General features: G+C 42.7%; 1 protein-coding gene across 1 annotated transcript in view; it reads right to left on the bottom strand.

Moving 5' to 3' along the window:
- LOC146797971 (cytochrome P450 2C20-like) overlaps positions 1-23,944 on the bottom strand; it is a 483,019-nt gene that overhangs the window by 397,455 nt on the left and 61,620 nt on the right. The window contains exon 2 of the mRNA XM_085625190.1: positions 2,801-3,005. Coding sequence (XP_085481316.1) covers positions 2,801-2,977 — 177 coding nt within the window. The 5' untranslated portion in view covers positions 2,978-3,005. The remainder of the gene's footprint in view (positions 1-2,800; positions 3,006-23,944) is intronic.

Here is a 23,944-nt window from a genome sequence, read left to right on the forward strand (position 1 = left end):
GTACTCCTTGTTCGCGTCGTCCTGTCTGTCCGTCGCGTACTGGTACTCCTTGTTCGCGTCGTCCTGATTTCCCGGCAGTTTTTGGCTGCCGGATAATATTCACCGTGCGGGATGACGTCGGTGCGAATCGTAATTCCTGGCAGGCTGCGAGCGTCCCGACGTCAGGTCGGCGCTTTCCCGGATCGCATTTGTATTTTTTTTTTCGTCGGTCGGGGTTTTGTACGATTCGTACGGAAATGGTGTTTCCGTGCGAATCGTAATTCCATGTTGGTAGATTTTGACGACCGGGTACGCGTCGGACGGAGAATTTGCTCCGTCCGACGGTTCGTACCCGGTTTTTACAGGATCGTGATCGGCGCCAGTGTCTCATAAAAGCAGATCACAGATAAAACACATCATTTTCAACATTAAAATACAGTGAATTCATATATCAAGGCGTTAAAATTTCATACAAGAACATGATCCAAGTTAAAAGCATTGTCAGATTTAAAAAGAATCCATATTGTATTGGTTATAAGAGCCATAGTGGGTAAAAATTGTTCGGGAGACTTATTTTCAGACCATGCCACAGAAATATAACTGGAACACATAGTCAGATAACATTTAGTGGTTTTTCATATGACATCTGTAGTACGGGATCTGATTATCCATATCCAGCTTAGAAACTTGGCTACTGCTATTGTAATAAACTGCGACATATCAGTACACAATATTCTTAGAGCAATGCTAACTTGAGATATACATTTTTAAAGATTAAACTGCAAGATAGTGGTTAAAAGCATAAAGCACAAAGTGGAACGTCCGGTCGTACATGACAGGGGTAAATTCAAAGGTTCATGTCGAACGCGATGGAGCTCGGGTCTGATACAGGAACCACGCAGGCTCCACTGAAAACTGTACCTTTCCGAAGGTAGCGTCAACCACGAGAAGCAAGATGAGTCAGTTCCGAGTCACGCATTCGGGAGATGCGTCGCCGCTGAACCCTTTCTACTAAAGGCAATGCACTGTCGTTAAGCCGCACAGTCAGGAGCTGCGTCATCATCAAACCTCTTAGGATGCCGGTGATGTGTCATCTTGGAGCTGCGCAGTTGGTGCTGTGGTGTCCTAAACGGTGCTGCGTTAATAACAGCGGGAAAAGGGCCAGTTCCGACTGGTCCAAAGTTGACGATACGTGGGTTTTGAAGCGAAAAAGCCGCAGAACCCACTTCCAAGGCCCAGGACTGGATTGGCACTTCCTGGCTGGACCGGACTCACAGGCGGCAGAGTCCAGCAGATGAAGAAAGGCTGTAGGAAGTCTTTGATGTACCTGAGACTTCAGAACATAAGCCAAACCAGCAAGCTCTTGGATGCACTTAAGTTCTTTGAGAATGTAAAAATAAAGGTCCAGTACTTCTCACACCCAGACAAGAGGCAGCAGGCCAGCACAGCAAAGCAATTTAGCAGGATGACAGTCCCTCCTGGCAGCACAGCAGTCCTATTTCCTGGAAGATTGTCCTTGTGTCCAAGTATATTGAAGTCATGGTGTCAGAGGTTGTATCCATTTGAGCCTTTGAAGCGAGGGAGACTTCATAGAGAAGCCTTTGAAGTGCACAAAGTCCTATTCTTGCCCGCTTTGGCTCCAAATTAACTATAGGGGAGTATGCAGCTCTTTGAGTAGGGACCGGCACAGCTCTTTTCATGTGCAGGTGTCCGCTCAGCTCCCTTTGTGTGTGACTGTCTAGAAGGAATGCACAAGGCCCAGCCGTCACCCACCCCAGACGTGTATTCTGAGCCAGGCAGAAGCACAGAATGGTTTAAGTAAGAAAATGCCAACTTTCTAAAAGTGGCTTTTTCAGACTTGCAACTTAAAATCCAACTTCACCATAAGTTGGGGCATTAAATTGGGAGTCCAGAGACACCAAGCTTCAAATGTCTATCTTTTCCAATTGGAAATTACACTTATTAAATGTATCAAGGTAATCCCCGTGTTAACCTATGGGAGAGATAGGCCTTGCAGTAGTGAAAAACAAATTTAAGAGTATTTCACTACCAAGGCATATAAAACTGAAAAGTACATGTCCTACTTTTGAAATACACTGCACCTTGCCCATAACGCTGTCTAGGGCCTGCCTTATGGGAGACGTACATATAATAAACAGGAAGTTTTGGGCCTGGCAAGTAGGTTAACTTGCCAGGTCGAAATGGCAGTTTAAAATTGCACACACAGGCTGCAGTGGCAGGTCTGAGACGTGTTTAAAGGGCTACTATAGTGGGTAGCGCAATCAGTACTGTAGGCCCACTAGTAGCATTTAATTTATAGACCCTAGCCACATATAGAGCACTTTAATAGGGACTTATAAATAAAATATGCCAATAGGGGAGAAGCCAATGTTAACATGTTTAGAGTACAGAGCACATGCTCCTTAGCACTTGTTAGCAGTGGTAAAGTGCTCAGAATCTTAGATCCAGCAAAACAGGAGGTCACAAGGCAAAATGCCAGGGAAAACCATGCAAGGCTGCCAGGTCTAATAACAAGCAATACTTAATTACTCAGGAAAGAATATAACCATAACTCACACCTCTGTGGAAAGCAACAACTTCCATTCATTCAAAAAGAAGAAACCAGTAAAACCTCCTGAGCAAGTGACAACACCGCTCCCTCCTGGAAAAAGTTAAAAAACAAATCTCCCCATAGAAAATAATACTAAAGCCCACTTGACATAATATGTCACTCCATCAACCTTCCCATTATGAGCAATATAACTAGTTAGAGTCTTACACTCCTGACACTGCACACAATATGTTGGTCATAGTCTCTTACCTGCAAATACGTTTCATGCAGCAAGTGAGGTTTAATTGTTCTCAGTGTACCCAAGAATGGCAGAGGTGTGGGCCCGGGTGGCAAGCTGCGTCTCTTCTGATGGATTTTCCAGGAAGTAAGAAACAGACTTCCGAGTAAGATACAGACAAATAAGGCAGCTGTTACGGCTAACTCCATTACTTGTCTCCCAGACGGGTACTGCTACCTATGGGAGACAGAGGGTCAAGAGTATTGGGTGATAGGCAGTATCTTCACCTATTAAACACAAAATAAAATGTCTCAACATTTCTTTAGTCCTCCTACTCAATACTAAGACAGTTCCCTGACCCAAAGGAGACCAACCTCCTATCATTACTGGTAACAAGAAACCACTATTAAGGAGTGCAGAATCAAGGCTTTTTAAAGAATTATATGGCAGGTGAAATCTTGCTTACTGAGACTATGGGCCTAATTTATATTTCAGTGGACAGGTTACTCCGTCACAACGGTGATGGATAGCCTGTCTGCCAAAACATAAATTCTATTATATCAATTGGATTTATATTTCAGCGGATGGGGTATCCATCACAGTTGTGACAGAGTAACCCGTCCACCAAAATCTAAATCGGGCCCTGAATCTTTTGAGTAGTTGATCCAAGAGACATTTCTCTGTTTATCATTCCAGATCTCTTGGTGGTTCTCAGCACACTGAAGTATTCCCCCACTTGCTCTTTTGAATTTGATGCTAGGCTCATTTTATCAAAATGTAAGATATTTAACTTCCTTTTGTAGGGTGAACAGCACAGTGTTTGAAACAGTTCCGTTACCTTGGGACCACTTTTCATCAATTATGGTGTTCTCTAGGGTCAGCACTGCCATCAAGGGTTTTCTTAATGTAAATATTAGTGAACATTTTGAGCTGGTGAACGTCACATGCAGATAATGAACAAGGTACTTACTTTTTTTTTTAAACACTCATTCTGCTGGTTCCTGTATCTGACTGCAGATGACCCACTTTTACAGTCCTCAAATGGCACCAGATTGGAGCCCTAAAACGTTTTGCAATAGCTTCCTTGCGCAGGTAGGTGGCTCTATCGAACTCTGTGGTGATCAGTACCACCTTTGGAAGTGACAATACTGAGCCACATATATGTGCCACCACTGCATGCTTATACCAGTGTATACCATGACCAGCGCTCTGCAATGATTCACTGACAAACTGTGGATACTGACAGTGTGCATCATCTAACTTGTAACCTTATTATCTCCTAAAGGTCTACATTACAGAACAAGGAGGTGGGCAGGCGGTGTGGTATCTGCAGTTAGAGTATCTACCACAAAAAGCATTACAAAAGGTAACTTGAAATTAATCAGCACTATAACTGGTTTCTAAACAGGGCTAGAAGGTGAAGCAGTTCCTCTATGTTTAAAAAACACTGCAGATTAAATTTTAATCTGCAGTGATTTAAAGATAGAGGGACTGCTCCGTCTTCCAGTCCTGTTTAAACCACTGTAGTGAAGCGCATACCCCTTGGTGCCCTTACATAAGTTTGTATGGGCACAGAGGTCTATACACTGGGGTCGATATCCCTTGGTGCCCTTACATACTTATGTAAGGGCACCGAGGGGTATGCACTGCACTGTAGTGCATACCTCTCGTTGCCCTTACATACTTATATAAGGGTGCCGGAGGGTATGCACTGCACTGCAGTCCATACAGTTCGTTGACCTGCAGGGCATACCCCTCTGTGCCTTTGCAGAAGTGTGTAAGGGCACCGAGGGGTATGCACTGCACTGTAGTGCATACCTCTCGGTGCACTTACATACTTATATAAGGGTGCCGGAGGGTATGCACTGCACTGCAGTCCATACAGTTCGTTGACCTGCAGTGCATACCCCTCTGTGCCTTTGCAGAAGTGTGTAAGGGCACCAAGGGGTATGCACTGCACTGCAGTGCAGTGCATACCCTTTGTCGCCCTTATATACTTATGTAAGGGCACTGAGGGGTATGCACTGCACATTGCGGTGCCCACTGTGCCCCTTCATGGAACTCAGCGGAATTTTAATATAATTCCACAGAATTTCGTGAAACGAAACACCACCAATTCCGTTCACCTCAAATTTTTAACAGGCCCAATTTCTATTTAGCCAGACTGCAAAATCAAAATGTTGCAGTTTACTTCTGAGACTTTTGTATCACCTTGGGTTCAATGTACTAACAGCTTTTACATTTGCCAAGACTGTGATTTACAAAATCAAAAGCTATGCGATGACAAAATCACATCTACTAATGTGCTAAAGGTACTTTGTGAAGCAGAAATATCTTTACAATTTGAAAAGTGTCTTTTGCGACCCACTTCGAATCTCATAGGGAAGAGGTATAAAAGAGGTATAAAAGGAGCAATGAGAAATATCAATGCTTAGAAACTGCAACTCCAGTTGCAAAGCACTTCTGAAATGACAACAGAGAAATCACGGCAAAAACGTATTAGAGGTGGACCTATAAGCCTGTTTGTGTGCCCAGAGGATCGAAGAATTACAAAAAATAGTAAGGCGAGCCCTAACACACCAGGTATCATGCTTCACCACAGAGCTGTATAATTCGTCAGAAATTATTATGGTGACAAATAGACTCCCTGATTACATGGAGTATTTTGTATGAGGGTGATGATGTGGGATCCAGAGTATTAGCCTAAAAATCTCGAGGCCTCTGCCCAAAGGATATTACTGGGGGCCCAAGAGCTGATTAAAATGGAGTGAGGATGCATAGGAGGGCTATTTCTCCACCATCTTTCAGGTCGACATGCCTCAGTGGGTCGTGCAGCCCTAAAACGGGTCCCCGACCTTTATCAGAACAAGGATCTTGATGTCAATTGGTCATTGTGGCAGCAGTCAGACTATTTGCATTCGTGTAATATAGAACTATAGTTCCTAAATAGTGCTGTCCTGCAAAATGTAAAAATAAAATAAACATTACAGCAGAGAAAACTTAAAAAACATGGAGAGAAAAGCCCCTGGTAACATGGCTGCATGCATGTTTGAGTGCCCTCTGCAAAACAGACGTATGAAAGTGCACAGCAAATCACACAGAAAACGAATTTAGTAAGACTAAAGGTGTTTAATTGTGTCATACAAAACTCTTACAGCAAATTATTCTTATGCAAAAACAATAGGGATTATTTTGAATTTTCAATAGCCACAAGAATCAGAGCTTCAGAGGACTCTGCAAACCTCTCATTAGGCCAAAGTCGTCCGAGGCCCTGCTGCCTCCAGCACCACCAGGCGTATAAATTGATCCATTTTCATTTTTTGTGCCATTTTTGTCAGAATGCCCTTAACCATGTTGTTATACTAATGGGTGGGTAGCTCTGTAATTCAGATCCATATGGTAACGGTGGAGTGACGTTGGGGGAGGGACCCGAAAATGGCAGTCCTTTTATGTTTATTCCCACTGGGAAGTGTCTTGGCTGCAACTGTAAGCACAGTAATCTCCGTCCCCGATGGTCAAAATGGGTAGGCGCGGGTAGTTGACACTCCAATCCAAACGAGGGGGTCGGGTAATTCACACCATGTCTCAGTCCTGTCTCTGTACATGCACCCAGGCAACCTGAAGGGGCAGTCCACTGGGTATGGCTGCCGACCACAGCAGGAGCAATCCAGATCCACACCCACTACTGCAAAAGAGAGGAGAGGTGTTGCCAAGTCCAACAACACCTCCCTGGCCTCAAACGCAGAATCAGAAGACAAAGATAGGGGACACAAACAGTAGATCAATGTCAACATATTATCATTTTTGGAGACCTTTTCAAATTTACAGACGTAATAGCACCATCAGACTTCCAAATGCTTAGAAGAAGTGTAGAAAGCATATGTGCAAGCCTTGGGAATGTAATTTTAGGGCCTTTATTCTTTTCTTCTAGCGAGCTCGTGCAAAATGTAAGACAGATGAAAGGTGTGGAAAATGCAAAACTTGCACAAGACATTCAGGGGTATATTTACAAGCCCCTATTGCCATAGAAAGGTCACTTTTTAAGACGTTCCTGTGGCGAGAGGGGCTTTGCCTTATTTACCAGGCAGCGTTAAGTGGCCTTGTAAATAAGGCCCTCTTTCACGATTTGCTTATCGTGAAAGGGGGGGCAATGAATGTTGCTGTGAGCGTTCCACCACAGCACCCATTGATTCTGACGCAGCCCCCTATTTACAAGGAAGGCGTTAATAGGAGGCAGGCCTAGAATTAATACCAGGGAAAACCTGGTCTTACCCTGGCAAAACGAGGAGAAATGTTAAATTTCTCCTAGTTTTTGCTGTTTTCATGTGTGCTGCGTTGTACAGCACACATGAAAACAGCAAAAGGCCAATGATTGTTTACGTACAAGAAGGTCCGCCTTCCTGCATATAAACAATAATTTTTTTTAAATGCTAGCATTAAGCAGCACACATAGAAGTTACAAAACTGTGTTTAAAGATTGTTTATGTGCAGGAAGGGGGACCTTCCTGCATATAAACAATGTTCTCCTGCAAGCAGACACCCTTGCACTATGGTGCAAGGGTGCCTGTGTTGGCGCTAGGCTGCCAATTGTAGCGCCAGTGCAGGGGGAAATGCAGGGCTGCACCATATTCTTGCAAATATGGTGCAGCCCTGCGTTTCTGAAGCGGCGGAGTGAGGTGTTAAGCCAAGAATGCAAACACGGTGTTCCGCCACTTCCCTTGTACATATGCCCCTTAGATAGAAAAATTGGCCCCATCAACTTTAGAGATACTTGGATCAAGACCAACGTGTAATGTATTTCTAGAAGAAACTTCAGGGTAAAATGTTATAGAAAATATTATTGCTAAGGGAAATCAGTCTATTTAATGAGCATCATCGATAAATGAATCAATTTAATGAAGAAATACAGCAGCTATAAACGTTTAAAAGCATAACTTTTCAACTATTGGTTTTAAATCAATGCTCATACATTTAGACTTCTTTTTTGCATACTGTCTAGTGCAAAGAAGCTTCAGTAAACATGTGCTTATTAAATTAATGCAATAAATAAATACAACCATTATAATGCGATACAATTATTGTTTTGCCATCCGTTGACATCTTAGATGTTGAAGGACTGCTAGCTCCTCTTTATGGAAAAACTTAAAGAACTGCACTAGGTAATTATCTAAAACTGCAGTATAAATAATAACTTTATAGTTTACACAGAAAAAGAACTTGGAAATGGAGGGAGGGGTCACATAACTGAAATACAGACATGCCAACTCACATGGTGCCACTGTATGTCCTATGATTCCGGCTCCTTTCACAAGATCACCTGGTGAGAAGCCGAAATCACACGGTGGTAGGGGAAAACGTGCTGAAAACCACTGTAAACAGTGTATTTCCAGCTCGCTTTCAGAGGTACTAAGCAGCTGATGTCCATTTAACGATGTGAAAACTCCCCAGTAGATCGATGAAAGCCTCAATGATCTTTTGTTTTTCAGGTCTCGGCTGGACAGCGCATGCGCTGTCTCAAAGAGACATGTTGTTTTCAATCTGTGGGCTTCAGCCCGCCCATAGGTTTACCATTTGCTTGCTCCATTGTCGCTCTCATATCCTCTGTTCCCATTTATCCATGGAATGGATGCATCACGCCTCATCTTGTGTTTAGCCCTCCCCAGAGCATGGATCAAGTACTTGTGTCCATCCACTGCTCCTGTTTTAGGAGTGACTTTTTTCTTAGCATTTGAGCACTACACACTAGTGCTCTTGTTTTCAATCACTCCATTCTCTATCTCCTGTTGCCTCTTTCCCCCTCCCACCAGCACCATACCAGTATTTCACGGCACAGAATTCTCCCATGTAAGCATTTTCTGCATTAATGTACCGGCAACATACATATAACTGACATGAGACAGCTAGTGTACATCCTCACTGATTCTTCCATACAGAGCTCCCTTAGCTCCCTTTCAAACAAACTTTAGTTATTTGTTTACATGAAATATGTTAAAGTGTCTTTACAGCTGCCTTAAAGGGGCAGACCCAGAAAACGAAGAAAGATCATGGCTTCCCTGCCTAAATTGTGTGCTCTTGGCCTTCATAGCTAAAATTCATTAATATTGACAAAGCCAATAACTCTTGCATCACGAGACCTATATATAGCGCCGCTTAGTTAGCTCTTGGCAGCAGGCCCGCCCCCTTCAAGACCCCGCTCCCTCCTCACACTGTGAAACTATTTTGTAAGTTGGCAGGTATGGAAATTTATTATACCAACAAAACACTATAGAATTTAAAAATGTTTGTTTGATAACATCGAAGACTAACGATTCCTGTTGTTTTAAAGATTTCTATGTAAGATGGTAATAGTTGCTGGCGTGTTTACCATACATAAATATCTCACATGTGGCTGGTCATTTACAGTTCAACAGAGTGGTTAAGCAGTGCCATAGCTTGGCGGTGTGCCCGCCCTGCCGAACTTGAAAGGACTTTCTTTAGAGGTGGGGAATTGTTTGGTGTCTGTAGATGAAGCCTAAGCCTTGCCGCCAGCTGTTTGCTACAGTGTCTTCTGATTCTGACCACAAAGTGTGCAGCTCCACCCTAAAATGGGTGAGACCACCACCACTCATTTTTATTGTCCAATACTGGCATAACTGGTGAGAGAATAAATAAATGTTCCTAACATGCAGGGGAGACTATTCGTACACATCATGTTTTTTTAATTTTACTTTTTAGCACCAACCCCCCTCCCGCAGAAGAGGGCAGAGGCAAAGACCTCCACTGACCTGGTAGGCAGTAGACAATAAAACAGATGTCACTGCTAGAATAATGTCACTAAGACTTAACCTGCCCCAAACAGGCTTCTCACTGCTCCTTGGCCTCTGGCCCCCCTGAACACACCACCACCCCACCCACATTGCTTCATGGCAACAAACAAATCACCAAACCACAGGGTGATGGTAATAGGCCACAGTTTAGTAGTATTATGTTACATGTCTGCACCATGGACAATGACTGCGATCGGCAGAGCATATGCTGTTTGTCTGGTATCGACCTTTTTTAAAATGCGGTACCACGTAACCCCGGTCATTACAGGCCCATTTGATGTGGGCCTCACCAATGACGTGCGCAAATGTTCACACACGTGCCAAGTCAAGGCAGAAGCAGGAAACGAAGGAGAGACCAGGCAGGTGTGTGACAGCAGGAAGACCCGCCCTTCTGCTCCCTCAAACTCCCCCCTGGCCTGATCACCAGCCGCCATCGGGGCCCATTAGTCGTGGGCCTCTCAGGGTCCATCTACACCTCCCTGCCACACTCTTCTACCCTTTGAATATGTTATATAACCACTACAAAAAACACAGAGCTACAACTTTGTGATGCCAACGTTCCAACAATTGTGCATCTAGACAAGCTTTCTTTTGATTATAGGTGGTTATGTAAATTGGCCGACACAAGAGGTAAAGAATGTCTTGCACGTGCTAATATGAAAAGTTTGTCATGTATGGAAACTTGTAACTACGTATGTCTATAAAGTGGAATTTGTAATCTTTGACTGACCAAGGAAAAAAAAATGTTCCAACAATTGAAAACCATGAGGGTAGATTGTATTTATTTGCCATAAATTTTAAAAGAACTCTGCAATTGCTATCTGTTGATTATGTTTAACCTGTTTTTTGGCCTGCTCACCTTGTGTTTTTATTGTGGCTGAAATTTTGGGTAGATTTTCACTTAGTGCTCTAGTGTCTGAATCACTCTAAAGACCCCGGAAGCATGCGCAATGGAGCCTCACCCTTCATAAGATTTCAGCCTGTCTATGCGCTAAGTTGATGTAAGATTGTTTTCATCTGCAATAAAAAAGGACTCTCCAATTGTTATAATTTATATGTTGATTCTGTTAAAACTTGTTTTGTGGCTTGCTTGCTTGGTAGGTTTTATTACTGTGGCCATGTTGGGGGGATTTTCGGTTAGTAATCCAGTGTCTGAGTCACTAGAGACCCAGAGAGCATGTGCAAGGGAGCCTAGGGCTACATAAACCATGCTGTAGGCCGTACAAGTGGCAGTGCAGTGGCTGCTTCTGTCTGGAGCAGTAAAAGGACTGGACTGAACTTTCTGCAACTTCTTTCTTTGAGTATCTCCAAAGGTTTGATGTAGAGCTTGCCCCCTGTTCAAGAAGTCTCAGGAACAGCAAAGACTTCAAGTTCTTCTTCCATCAGGCCTGGGGACTATGTGTTTTGTGCTGCAACAGAAGAAAAAGCAGCCTGATTCAGTCTACGACACCGCTGCCAACTCTGTGTCCTGAAGGCACCGCTGCAATGCCGCAACACAACCCGGGTCTCACCGACGATGCCATCTGACGCTGCCACCGAGCTGCTGCTGGCACTGCGACCTGAGGGCGCCGCACTTCGCATCGTATCGCTTCACGACGCCGCCTTGGTATCCCCGACGACGACGCTCCCCGCCGAAATCGACGCTGCTGCTTGCACCAGGGTTCAAGGGCACCGCTCGTAAGTTAGACGACGCACCATCCTCATCCCGCCCCGCAGCCTTTCGACTCCAGTTCGTCAGCCGACGACATCGCTTCAGCAACGACGACACTGCTGCCTGCACCATGGCCTGCCAGCACCGCGACGAGCCCCATATCACTTCGCACCGCGACCCAGGTCTCATCGACGACGATATCTGATGCCGCCACCGAGCCGCTGCTCGCACCGCAACCTGAGGGCATCGCACGCCACTGCACTTGGCACAGCAGCACACAACACCTGCCGACGCCAGAGAACCTGACTTCAACCGCAAGGAGTTCGATCTGCAAGCATGTGACTTCAAGGGACTGACGACTCTTGCACGACCTCCCAAACCGACGCCTGCGGGTGCAGTGCTCTTCGAGCCCGAGAGGCCGCCGACGCACTACATTTCTAAAAGTACTGTTTTGAGGGTCTTCCCGACATCGTAGTTGGCCAGCGACGCCGCAGTCAGCCAGAACTGTTTGGATTTGTTTGTTCACAATGCCGTGATAGCCCCAGATGGAGCTATCGACTTCAAGAAACTGTATTTCAAGGTTATTTTGATAACTGAAGATTTCTAAGTACTGTATTGTGGATTTATATTGTTTTTGGTCTTGTCTTAAGTATATAAAAATATTGGATATTTTTCTAAACTGGTGTGGTGTCCTTTTAAACTCCTTAAACTGAATTACTGTTGGTTATGTGCAAATGCTTTACACACTGCCTCTAAGATAAGCTTAACTGCTCGTGTCAAGCTACCAAGGGGGTGAGCAGGGGTTATTTTAGGAGTGTAACTCCCTTATCCTGACTAGAAGAAAGGGTCCCTATTTGGACAAGGTGCAAACCATTTCCAACTAGAGACCCTCATTTCTAACAGTGACAGACAGTGAAAACTTGCCTTTTGTCTGACCACTTTGAATAGAGCAGACGAACAAATGACTAAACCTCTGATGGCTGCTACTTTTTTCAGACTGTCGGAGGGTACTCCGGGACTGTTGCAACGGAGTACCCTCTCTGCCAAATTGTAAATTGAGCCTTTAGAGCCCCTCAGCCAATCAGTAAATATAAAATGTTTCAGTCCCCTATTAATCTTTATGCCAGCCCGTTGACCAAATGTAACTGGTTATCTTCTGAACGTCTGACTGAGCTAACACTTTCGATCTTTATGCTACGGAAACAAAAACATTTTGAAAAGTGGAAAACTGGTGTCACTAAAAACTGGACTGAAAATTCAGCAATCGAAGAACAATGACATTTCAACAGCTAACTCCTCTATACTGCGTTCACTGACTGTGACGAAAAAACTAATGTCAAGCTTGATTACTATGCCCCCAGCATACGTGAAACCAAAGTTCAGGAAATCTACAAAATATATTGAATGTAAAAATTATACCTTTTGAAAATATAGTCCCAATGAGTGTATGTAAAATGGAGTAAGGCATCCAAAACCTTCCAAATCCTCTGTGATGCAACAAAGTAAAATTAGTTCAAGATAATACACAGAAAATGTGACAAATCTAAATGTAAGATTCGTTAGACAACATGTATATGAAAGCATAGAAATAAGAAAAACATATACTGTTGCAATATGAAATATACCCTCATCAAAATATCTTATTTTACATTTAATGTTAGAAAAATGTACATGGGTTTGTGTCAAACGTCTGCCACCATTTCATTTTCCCCAGTTGTGACCAACACTTTCCTTGTGGAAAAATACCTTCAATAATTAAAAATATAAGGTACACATAACAAAGGTCATAAATACCCTCGTATCTATTTATAAATACCTCATAATGTTGGTTATATAGATAGCATCATAATTTTTTAATTTCAGTTTTGTTAGGAAAATGTTATCATTTTAACAAAACACATACTTACTAAACAAAACAAAAGAAATATGATTTTATAACTTTGTATCAAAAGCTATGTATGCATTAATAACTTAGTTAACATTAAAAAATATTTTACATTAACAATATACTAAAAAATAAGGGGGGGCGACCATTTGGATTATACATGGTGTCTAGTGGAACCCAGTAGGCAGGGAATACTCTTTTTTTCTCGCCAGTCCACCAACTCCACACGCGGATTGACAGATTCCTCTGCTCCCTTTATGTCGCGGTCCAAGTCACCAATGCCACATACCTAGCCAAAACCTTCTCTCACCATAACCCCCTGGAGATCCACCTTACATGGTGCAGCGTGCCTACTCCGTTCCCCACATGGAAGCTTTGGCCCCAGATGCTAGAAGACGCTCCCTTCCCCAGCACATTATCCAAAGCCATCACAAATAACTTTTCCGAAAACTGAAACACTGCCTCTTCAAACTTGATTGCGTGGGATGCACTCAAGGCGGTAGTACGCGGCACTGCGATAAGCGCCACTGTAGGGGCCGGGCACGAAATACATAAAAATCTCATCAGGTTAGAATATTCACTGACTGAATTGGAGCAGGCAGAAGGGAGCGATCCGACTAAACAAGACACGCTGCGAGAAGTGCGCATACAACATGCCAAACTGCTAGAAACTCTCCGGGTGATAGATCATAGATCGTTCACACAGCTGAAGCACACTGTGGCTGACAAATCTGGGAGACTACTGGCTAGAATACTGCGGGATAATCCAACACCTACGGTTATAACCATATTAATGTTCCAGGGATTGGCATGATCCACTCACAGCAGGGCATAAACTAAGTGTTCTGCAACTACTATAGCGAGCTATACAGCGAACCCGCACACATTGACGACTCACTGGTCGACAACTTTCTAGAGGGTCTACCCTATCCACAACTCACAGCAGACACCCAGAAAAGCATCTCGGGCCCCATTACCAGAAAGGAAATAAAGGCGACCATCAAAGGACTTCCGCGAAACAAAGCACCAGCCCTTGACGGCCTGCCAATAGAACGCTTTGACTCTTACTCGGAGGGCCTCATCCCTAAATTGGGAGAATTATACAATAAGGCACTGGAATTAGGCTGCGTCCTGCACACCACTATGCAGGTGCTGGTAATATCGCTCCCAAAGCCAGGGCGTGACGACGCAGATTTATCGGGCTACCGGCCATTGTCTCTATTAGCATCAGAGTATAAAATCCTAAGCAAGATCTTGGCGAACCGGCTTCAACACCACTTGCACAAACTGATACACAAGAACCAATGCAGTTTTTTGCCGGCGTGCAGTTAAGCTTTAAATATCAGACGGCTACACCACATTATGGCCACTGCTCCTGCGAAGTGTGCTAATGCTGGCTGTATAGCACTAGACCTACTTTGGGCTCCCCAATGAATACCTCCGCTGGGTCCGATTGCTCTATACAGCCCCTACTGCGAGAGCAGGCACTGCCAGCAACATAGCTCAAGAATACACAGTACACGAGACAGGGCTGCCCCCTCTCCCCCTTATTATTTGTCCTTGCCATAGAGCCGCTGGCGCTCGCGTTACAACAAACTGCTGACCAATCGGGGATTCCAATAGCTAATACAACCCACCTGATATCAGCCTATGCGGATGATATTATTGTGTACCTACGGGACCTCACAAACTTGTTCGAACCTCTCCCCACCATTTTCTTTAACCCCTTCGACGCGCATGACTGAACGGTTCCGTCATGCACGTCGGTTGCGCTGTGCGCATGACGGTACCGTTCCGTCATGGCCCCGCCCGCGCACGGAACCTTCAGCGTGGCGCGGAAATCCGCGCCGCGCTGAAGGGGTTACGTTTGAACCCATCTCTGGTCTCGTCATTAATGAAGGGAAGTCAAACGCATTTTTCCTGCATGAAGGTCCCAGCCCAGACGTAATTAGCTTTGGCACATAAAGTATACCGGTGGCACATACTACATTCAAATACCTAGGTATCCACATTTATAGATCACACGCGGCTCTGCTTGACGGTAACTTGCTGAAAGCAATTAGTGCAGGGCGATCAAGAGTGACATTCTGGTCGTCCCTGCCACTATCGATGATGGGGTGAGTCGCCATTTCCAAAATGGTGGTACTCCTCCGCTTATTATATTATTTCGCAACCTTGCCGATACTAGTCCCGCCATCCACATTCCGCGCCCTAGACACGCTATTGTTGGATCTTCTGTTGGGGACTGGTCGCCGGAGGGTGAGTCTCAAAAAACTGCAATTAGAACCGCATAGGGGAGGGCTAGGGGTACCGGAATTTAGAGCATACTATTATGCCTGTCAGCTACAATCGCTATCCTACTGGAGTGCGGACAGAAATCTACAAGAAACAGGCTATACAACACATGATATAGATCGAGGATCACTCCACACATTGTTGCTGCCAAAAAGCAAACTCTGCCTGCTTGCACCACCACTACTCAAGACACCACTTCAGTGTTGGAAGCAAGCGCTGCATTACACACCTGTGCCATTCCCTACGCTGGAAACATTCCTCTGCTGGGGATACCAATCCCTGGTGGCAGACTCACAAAGAATAGAATACAGGGCTGGGCAGAAGTGGGAGTAGACACAGTAGGCGCCTTGTTAAGCGACAACACCCTTCTAGACCATGACAACTTTATGCAAGTCACAGGGGCGCCGGGTCACCTCTACTTAACACATGCCATGGCGTCACATTATATAAAAGAATTGGGCTCCCCAACGGCAAGAGCCTCCGTCACATGAACTAGTTTGTACATTATACTACATGGGTGAGGGTCGCCATCTCATTAAATGGCTGTATATTGGTATCCGCGCACAGGCGTCTGTCCCTCTCACCGACTTGAGAACTAAATGGTCAGAAACGATCGGTTGTGAAACATCCGATAAAGCGCGGGCACGTATACTAGTACGCCCCAAGCGAGTGTCACAAAATGCCAAATTCAAATGTATACAATGCATGGTCCTGCATAGATCTTATCTAACCCAGCGCTGATTACACCGAATGTTCCCAGACACCCAACACTGCTGTCCTCGCTGTAAATCTGAGGAAGCGGGCTTCGTACACATGCTATGGGCTTGCCCTCACCATAGTGAATACTGGGAGGGGGTGCGTGGTGCTGTTAGGGAAGTTACGCATGTGCAGATTGAAGACTGTATAACTGAATGCTTATTAGGACTCCGCAAACGCACATGTGCCCAGAAAGTTCAGCTCCGCTTCTTGGACCTTGTCTTTATATTAGCTATACGAGCTATTACGATGAGTTGGAAGTCTACGAAACCTCCTGCGATATCCACATGGTATGATGAGGTGGTGCGCTGGAGTGGCGCAGAAATTGCGGCAATCAGGCGCCAAGAGTCTGGGGGGCTGCGCAAACACAAAATCTCGGGTTTTAAAGCACTAGACCGCTTTCCACACCACGTTACCCCTACCCCATCGTAATTGGCATTCTGGACTATATTGGGCAATGTGAATGGTGGACGAAAAGAAGACTCATGTAACCGCACAATGACATATGGAGTGGGAAGCAATGTTCACACACGCAATTATTCTGCCAGACTAACCGACCTGGCGGGCCAGAATGTGGGAGGGGGAGGGAGGTTTTTTTGGGGGAAAACTGTTAACAGTTATGTTGATAACCTATTCAAACTCATGCATCTTTATTACAATTGCATCACACAAACTGTTTTGGTATTTCTTTTTGTATCAACGACATTACACTGGTGTGCCTCTGTGCCCATGATGTAATACTCTTACTAGCTTATGCTAGCTGTACAATAACAGAAAATACCTCAGTAAAATGTTGTGTAACAATTGGATAATACTTTCTGGTAAATCAATAAAGTTTGATTTAAAAAAAATAATATTCAAAAAATAAATATTAGTCTGATAGATACGCTTACCCTGTCTCAAAATAGAATGATATTCCCAAACAATTATAAAGGTAAAAAGGAATTAGGATTGTCTAATATGTTTACACCAACTATACCACATACCAAAAGGCATTAAACTCCAACATTAAGGTAAGCCTAAGAGATCCATCACTTATCACCAATAAAAACTTTACCTAAACTTCAACCCATATTAGGTTGATCTAAAAATGCAGTCTTGAAAAATCCGCAACATCCAATAGTATTTAAACAGAAAGAACATACTTTCAGAAATACTTCATAATAGTAATAGTACTAATTGTAAAATTCAGACGCTATAGGCCCAATTCACAAAGGTAAAGTTAGATCAAAAGTCTAACTTTAGACCTGATGACTAAGTTTAGACCTAAAGTCTAACTTTATGCCTGAAGTCTAACTTTACACCTGAAGTTCAACTTTACACCCACAGTCCAAGTTTAGACCTAAAGTCTAACTGAGACCAAAAGTCTAATTTTACTTCTTTTCATTATTCATAAAGGTAAGTTACAACTAGTAACTTTACTACTAGTAAACCTACTAGTAGTAGTTACTACTAGTCCAAATTACCAGTAGTAAAGTTACTAGTAGGAACTTCACTTTGTGCATCCTGAAAAGTAGTAAAGTTAGACTTTTTGTCTAAACTTAGACTTCAGTTCTAAACTTGGAGTTCAGGTGTAAAGTTAGACTTCAGGTATAAAGTTAAACTCTAGGTCTAAACTTAGACTCTTTGTCTAATTTCCCCTTTGTGAACCGGACCCTAAAACACCAACAGATTTAATCCATCAATCAGTATTTGAAATGTTAACATTTTAAAAACACATTCAACTAAAAAAAAAAAAAACTTCAAAGCACAATTTTTACCATGCAACAACATACATAACACTTTAGTGTGTTTAAAATATTTAGATAATCAAAATAATATTCACAATATCAGATACCATATTAAAATAATAATTTGTAATCAACAAAATGTTACATAATGGATCCAGAAAACAAAACCCTTCACTACGTTGCTGTTAAGTGAAAAATAATATATAAAAAAATTCCTACATTACCTGATAGTACAACATTTAACATTACCTCTAGCATCACCTCGAAATTTCATCCTATGAACCATACTACTGGCATCAATGTCAATTTTATCTTTTAGATTAAGTACATTCACAAAGCAAGTTCTTATCACGGTTGACTACTTACATCGTACAAGTGGTACTTTTCTTCTTGAATTCAATATCAGTCTCAAAACATACTGTGACTAGTAATTTCACTCCACAGTATCCAACAAGATTTTCCAAGGTTTTCTCTAATTTCACATTCCCCAATTTCTTCAAATTTTTCACATATATGTTTTATTCATATAGTGTATTGGGGATCATAAACCCATCCACACACTTTACTCCGCCCACCACCTGAATTATGCAATTTGGCAGCTTATATGATTCATTTAAACAATGTTCTCTATGCTAACATTATATGCACATACAACAGAACTAAGTAAACTCACTCTTTTCGACTTTCCATCATCAAATTTACAAACACCTGAAAAATGCCCGACTTTTCTGCACTGGTAATACTTTACATTAAGTGTGGGGCAAATATTGGCTGAAGCTACGTGTCTTAAAATGCCACAACCTTAATATTTCAATCATTGAGCATGATTTTCAGTTACCCTCTTCTGTCACGGGAGAGCAATTTAAGACACTCCTCAACTTTGGTTACCTTGATCTTATAATTCTAATTTGAAGCTCTGATAGCTTAATCAAATTCATCATCTTTTTCTTCCAGCTTCATGTCGTCCTCACCACATATAAAGTTTTTGAAACTGATAGTAGTTTAATAACTTTCCTATCTTCAACGCCCAAATTATGCTTCAATAGGGCCAATTTGCATCAGGGAAGAAAGACTTCCTCATCCACTGCCTCTAAAAAAGTTATGTTTTCATTGGAGCTCCCAACAATACGATGTTCTAATTAATATTGGAGCAATACAAATGCAATGTCATTACTGTGCTTTATGCCATGTGACAATTGAATGCCGGTGTTATGTAATATTTGGTATCCCCTCGGAATCAGTTAAATTATATATATATATATATATATATATATGTGTGTGTATGTATGTATATGTGTATATATATATATATATATGTATGTGTGTGTGTGTGTGTGTGTGTGTGTGTGTGTGTGTGTATACGTATATATATATTCACTTAAAAAACCATAGGTTTCACACATGTTATAGTTAGGTGGATATTTCACTCGTAAAAAACCAATGAAATTCCCCTGTTATAGTTAGTTCAGATAACTATAACTCGCGCGCCCGCAATCCTGCTCATGACGTCACATATTACATCACTCATGACATGGTCAGTGGCATCACTCATGACATCACTGATGACATCATCCTTGTGATAGAGTGGCAGTCGCGCGAATTATAGTTATCTGAACTAACTATAACGGGGGAATTTCATTGGTATTGGTATATGGTATTAAATGCTAAGTTATGTATGTATTATTATTTTTTTTATATATTTATTTTACAATAAACTACGTATTAAAATATATATATATTTTTTTGTTTTTTTTAAAAAAAATGAAAACATTTTTTCTGCCTTCGGGGTCCTTCAGGGACCCCCTGACAAAGGCTAGGGGGTCAGGAACTCTCTACCCTGCCCCCTTTTCACGTTCGCCACCTTCCTTTTTCACTCTCGCACTGAAAACAAACAAAATGGCGGCCGACACTTCCTGATTTCGACCGATTCGAACGTTGACTAACATGTAACCACCAATCAGAATTACGCTCGCGCACGTTAGGGTGCTCGCACGGTGCGCGGCTATAGATATGTATGTGCTTTTAACTGCAATTTTCTCAGGACCTACTGAACAGATTGACTCCATATATACAAAAGGCACATCCCTGACCTGAGGACTACCTCCCAGCCAAATTTCAAGTAATTCTGTTCAGCCGTTCGGGCTGTACCTTCGACTAAAGGTCCTATGGGAAAATGCATGGGGAAAACGCGTTTGGGACCCCCCTTTTTTCTCGGCCCCCGCTTGCCGAATCCCCCCGAGACTTTCAGGGTAGGAGCTGAGCGGAGCGCCCCATTAGTTTTGAAAATTTAGCGAAGATTCGTCAACCAGCGCCAAAGTTATTCAAAATAGAATTTTCAGATTTCCTATGGAGACACGGTCCTAACTATAACTATCTACTGGCGACCGCCAGTAGATAATATATATATATTATATATATATATATATATACATTCCTAAACAAAGGCTGAAGAAGAGATCTTTTGCTTCTGTCTGATTGTGCCTGGGTGGAGTTTCTTTTCCAAAGGCAGCCAAAGAGTAGGGGATAAACAATTCCAAGGGGATACCGGATAATACCACAGAACAACCACTCAGCAGGCCAGATGAGGTGGACCTCTCAGAGAAGGGCAGACAGCAAGATTCAGTGAGGCCTAGGACTTTTTAGCAGCACCGGTTTGGCAATGGTTGGCACAACTTGGCAGGATTCATGATGGATTTTATGTTATTAGTGTGATTGTGCCATGGAGCTCACAAAAGAGCAGTCACCTTCGCCCATAGCACACCAGCACCTCCTGTTATGTCCCCTTTAATATATAGGTGCTCCAGGGCACCTATGGAGGATGTAGTGCAGAGCTGACTGTTCTCCCAATCTTCCCAACAACTAAAAACCCAGAACCATAACTACACCAAGGATCTTTTTTTTTTTTTTACAAATTAAGTAAAAATGTTTTTCACCTCAATTATAGCAAAACAATAAATAGCGATTACTAGCATGACTCGTATAAGAAATACAGCCTGTCTATGTTCTACATTTTCAAGTAACAAATCACAATCATACCACTTGTCCTTCAAGACTTCGATGTAGTACTCTGCGCATATATGTCAATCTGAATACAAAACAGTGATGGATGGAATGCTTGAATTAAATTAATCTCAGCCACTGGTGATCACTTGCGGCTGCATCCCAATCCATCATTATTTTGCACACCATGCCACCTCAGTTTGGGCCCAAGTATGTGCAAATCAGTGTTGACTATTCTCGAATAGGAACTGTCTAGCCTGAACTGCCAAGCCAGGTCCTCTCTGACAGAAACACAAGCAACCCAGGACTGGTAGCACCCTAGTTATGGGCTTATCAGCCAGGTACAGCTAGGATCCAGTGACACAGTGTGCACGGGACCCACATCTGGACATAGCCATCCCAATTACAGTGACACAATAAGTAGGCAGCTATCTTTTCATGTAGGGTTTATATGAATTTTAATGAGCTGGTATAATGTGTTTGAAAATTTTATGTATATCGAAAGGCTTTTTAAGTACTAATTGATTATAATATGTCTCTTTTTATAATGGACTTTTCTTGTTTTAATTGTTATGCATAATGTTGCATGTTTTCTTTGCACTTTATATGCTAAGAAAATATAGCAAAATAAAGAGTTTTGACTGACTGACTGACTAATACAATAAGCATACAAAACAGTGATGGATGGAATGCTTAAATTCATCTCGGCCACTGTAAACAGTTGGGTCCCATACCAATCCATCATTATTTTGCACACCAAGCCACCTCAGTTTAGACCCAGCTATATGTAAATCAGTCTTGACTGTGCTCCAATAAGAACAGCCCAGCTCAAACTGACAAGCCATATGACAATCTGAAGCAGATTGAATTATCACATAGCTTTTAATTCGTATGGATTATCAACCTGGATATCTTAAAAGCAGTCTAGCATAATATTGCCATCAATTGAATCTCAGCCAAATCTGATAGCAACTTGATAGCATAATCTTCTGCTTTCCAAATACAGTGGGGATGATTCATATAAGCATTTATGAGTGCAGGAAATAGTACTACAGGAGTACTCTTTAACATTCTCTTACATGCCTTTGAAAATCAGTCCCATAATGTCCAACTAACTATTCTTAAAAACGCACAGAGGACACAATCCTTTTGATTTGCAATAATTATTATACGTCTATTCCTTGACTGCAACCATTTTAGATGTTTTGAGGCCAAATCAATTGCCAGCGATCAGCAGTTTTGATATGAATTTAAAACAATATAATCTATAAAGTGCTCATCACTGGTACGATACAAATCCTTTGCGATCAGGGAAAGGAGTGCTCCACTGAGTACCCAAAGTACTACTGTGCAACCAGTGCGGTCGTCTGTCTGACAATCAGTCTGCCGGAAGTAAGGAAACATCACCTCAAGCCTGCAATTGGAGCTGTGGATCTGCCTGAGAGCTGACTGCCCAAAAAGCAAACTGGAAGTGACCTGTGTGGCAGAGGATCTTCCTGAGTTTGACCTTGCCACATACATTAATTTGTCCACCTACCTTAACTGCAAAGCAACTTGTTTGCTTAAGATGGTTAAATCTGACTTTGAATGTTTGTGTTGATTTATATGGATATATATATATATATATATATATATATATATATTCACTTAAAAAACCATAGATTTCACACATGTTATAGTTAGCTGGGCATTTCACTCGTGAAAAACCAATAAAATTCCCCCGTTATAGTTAGGTCAGATAACTATAACTCGCGCGACCGCCACTCTATCACAAGGATGATGTCATCGTGATGTCATGAGTAATGCCACTGACCATGTCATGAGTGATGTAATATGTGACGTCATGAGCACTGGATTGCGGGCGCGCGAGTTATAGTTATCTGACCTAACTATAACGGGGGAATTTCATTGGTTTTTCACGAGTGAAATGCCCAGCTAACTATAACATGTGTGAAACCTATGGTTTTTTAAGTGAATTTGCAGGGTTTTTAAAATGCTAATTCCTAACTATAACGTGTGTGAAACCTATGGTTATTACAGTGAATTTGTACGGTTTTTGAAATGCTAATTTATGTATTTATTTATTTATTTAAAGTTTTTTCACCGTGCGCGCACCACGCGCCCACGCTGTGGGCGCGTGGTGCGCTTCGCGCACCGCGCGCCCACGTTACGTAGTTCGCGGAATTTTTCCGTTTCTACCGTGCGCGTACGCTACGCGCATTCGGCGATTTTTCGTAAAAAATTAATACATTTTTGCCCTTGGGGGTCCTTCTGGGACCCCCTGACCAAGGCTAGGGGGTCAGGAACTGTCCAGCCTGCCCCCTTTTCACGTTATCCACCTTTTTTTTTTCACCCCCTCAGACTGCGAGAGACAAAATGGCGGCCGACACTTCCTGGTTTCGACTGATTCGAATGTTTACTAAGATCTAACAACCAATCAGAATCGCGCTCGCGCACGGCAGCGTGAGCGTACGGTAAGCTTACGGTACGCGCTCGGAGCGCGCCCATAGATATATATATTGATTTAAATGCTATTTTCTCAGGAAATACTGAACAGATTTACACCAGACCTGAGGACTACCTCTCTGCCAAATTTCAAGTAATTCTGTTCAGCCGGACTAAAGGTCCTATGGAAAAATGCATGGGGAAAACGCGTTTTGGGACCCCCCCTTTTTCTCTGCCCCTGCTTGACGAATCACCCCGAGACTTTCAGGGAAGGAGCGGAGCGGAGCGCCCCACCTATTTTGAAAATTTTGCGAGGATTCGTCATTCGGCGCCAAAGTTATTCAAATTAGAATGTTGCGGATTTCCTATGGAAACACGGTCCTAACTATAACTATCTACTGGCGACCGCCAGTAGATAATATATATATATATATATATATATATATACACACAAACATACATACAAAGTCAAATTTAAATTCTAAGCAAATATGCACAGACACACACACACATATACACACATGCACTTTGTAATTAGCCTTTGTAGATGGCTCCATCGCTTTTAATTGCCACTGGAGCCTTGCCTGCACCACAGACAGAGTAGTTAA

Source organism: Triturus cristatus, chromosome 9 (genome assembly GCF_964204655.1).
Source record: "Triturus cristatus chromosome 9, aTriCri1.1, whole genome shotgun sequence".
In the NCBI taxonomy this organism is placed as follows: domain Eukaryota; kingdom Metazoa; phylum Chordata; class Amphibia; order Caudata; family Salamandridae; genus Triturus; species Triturus cristatus.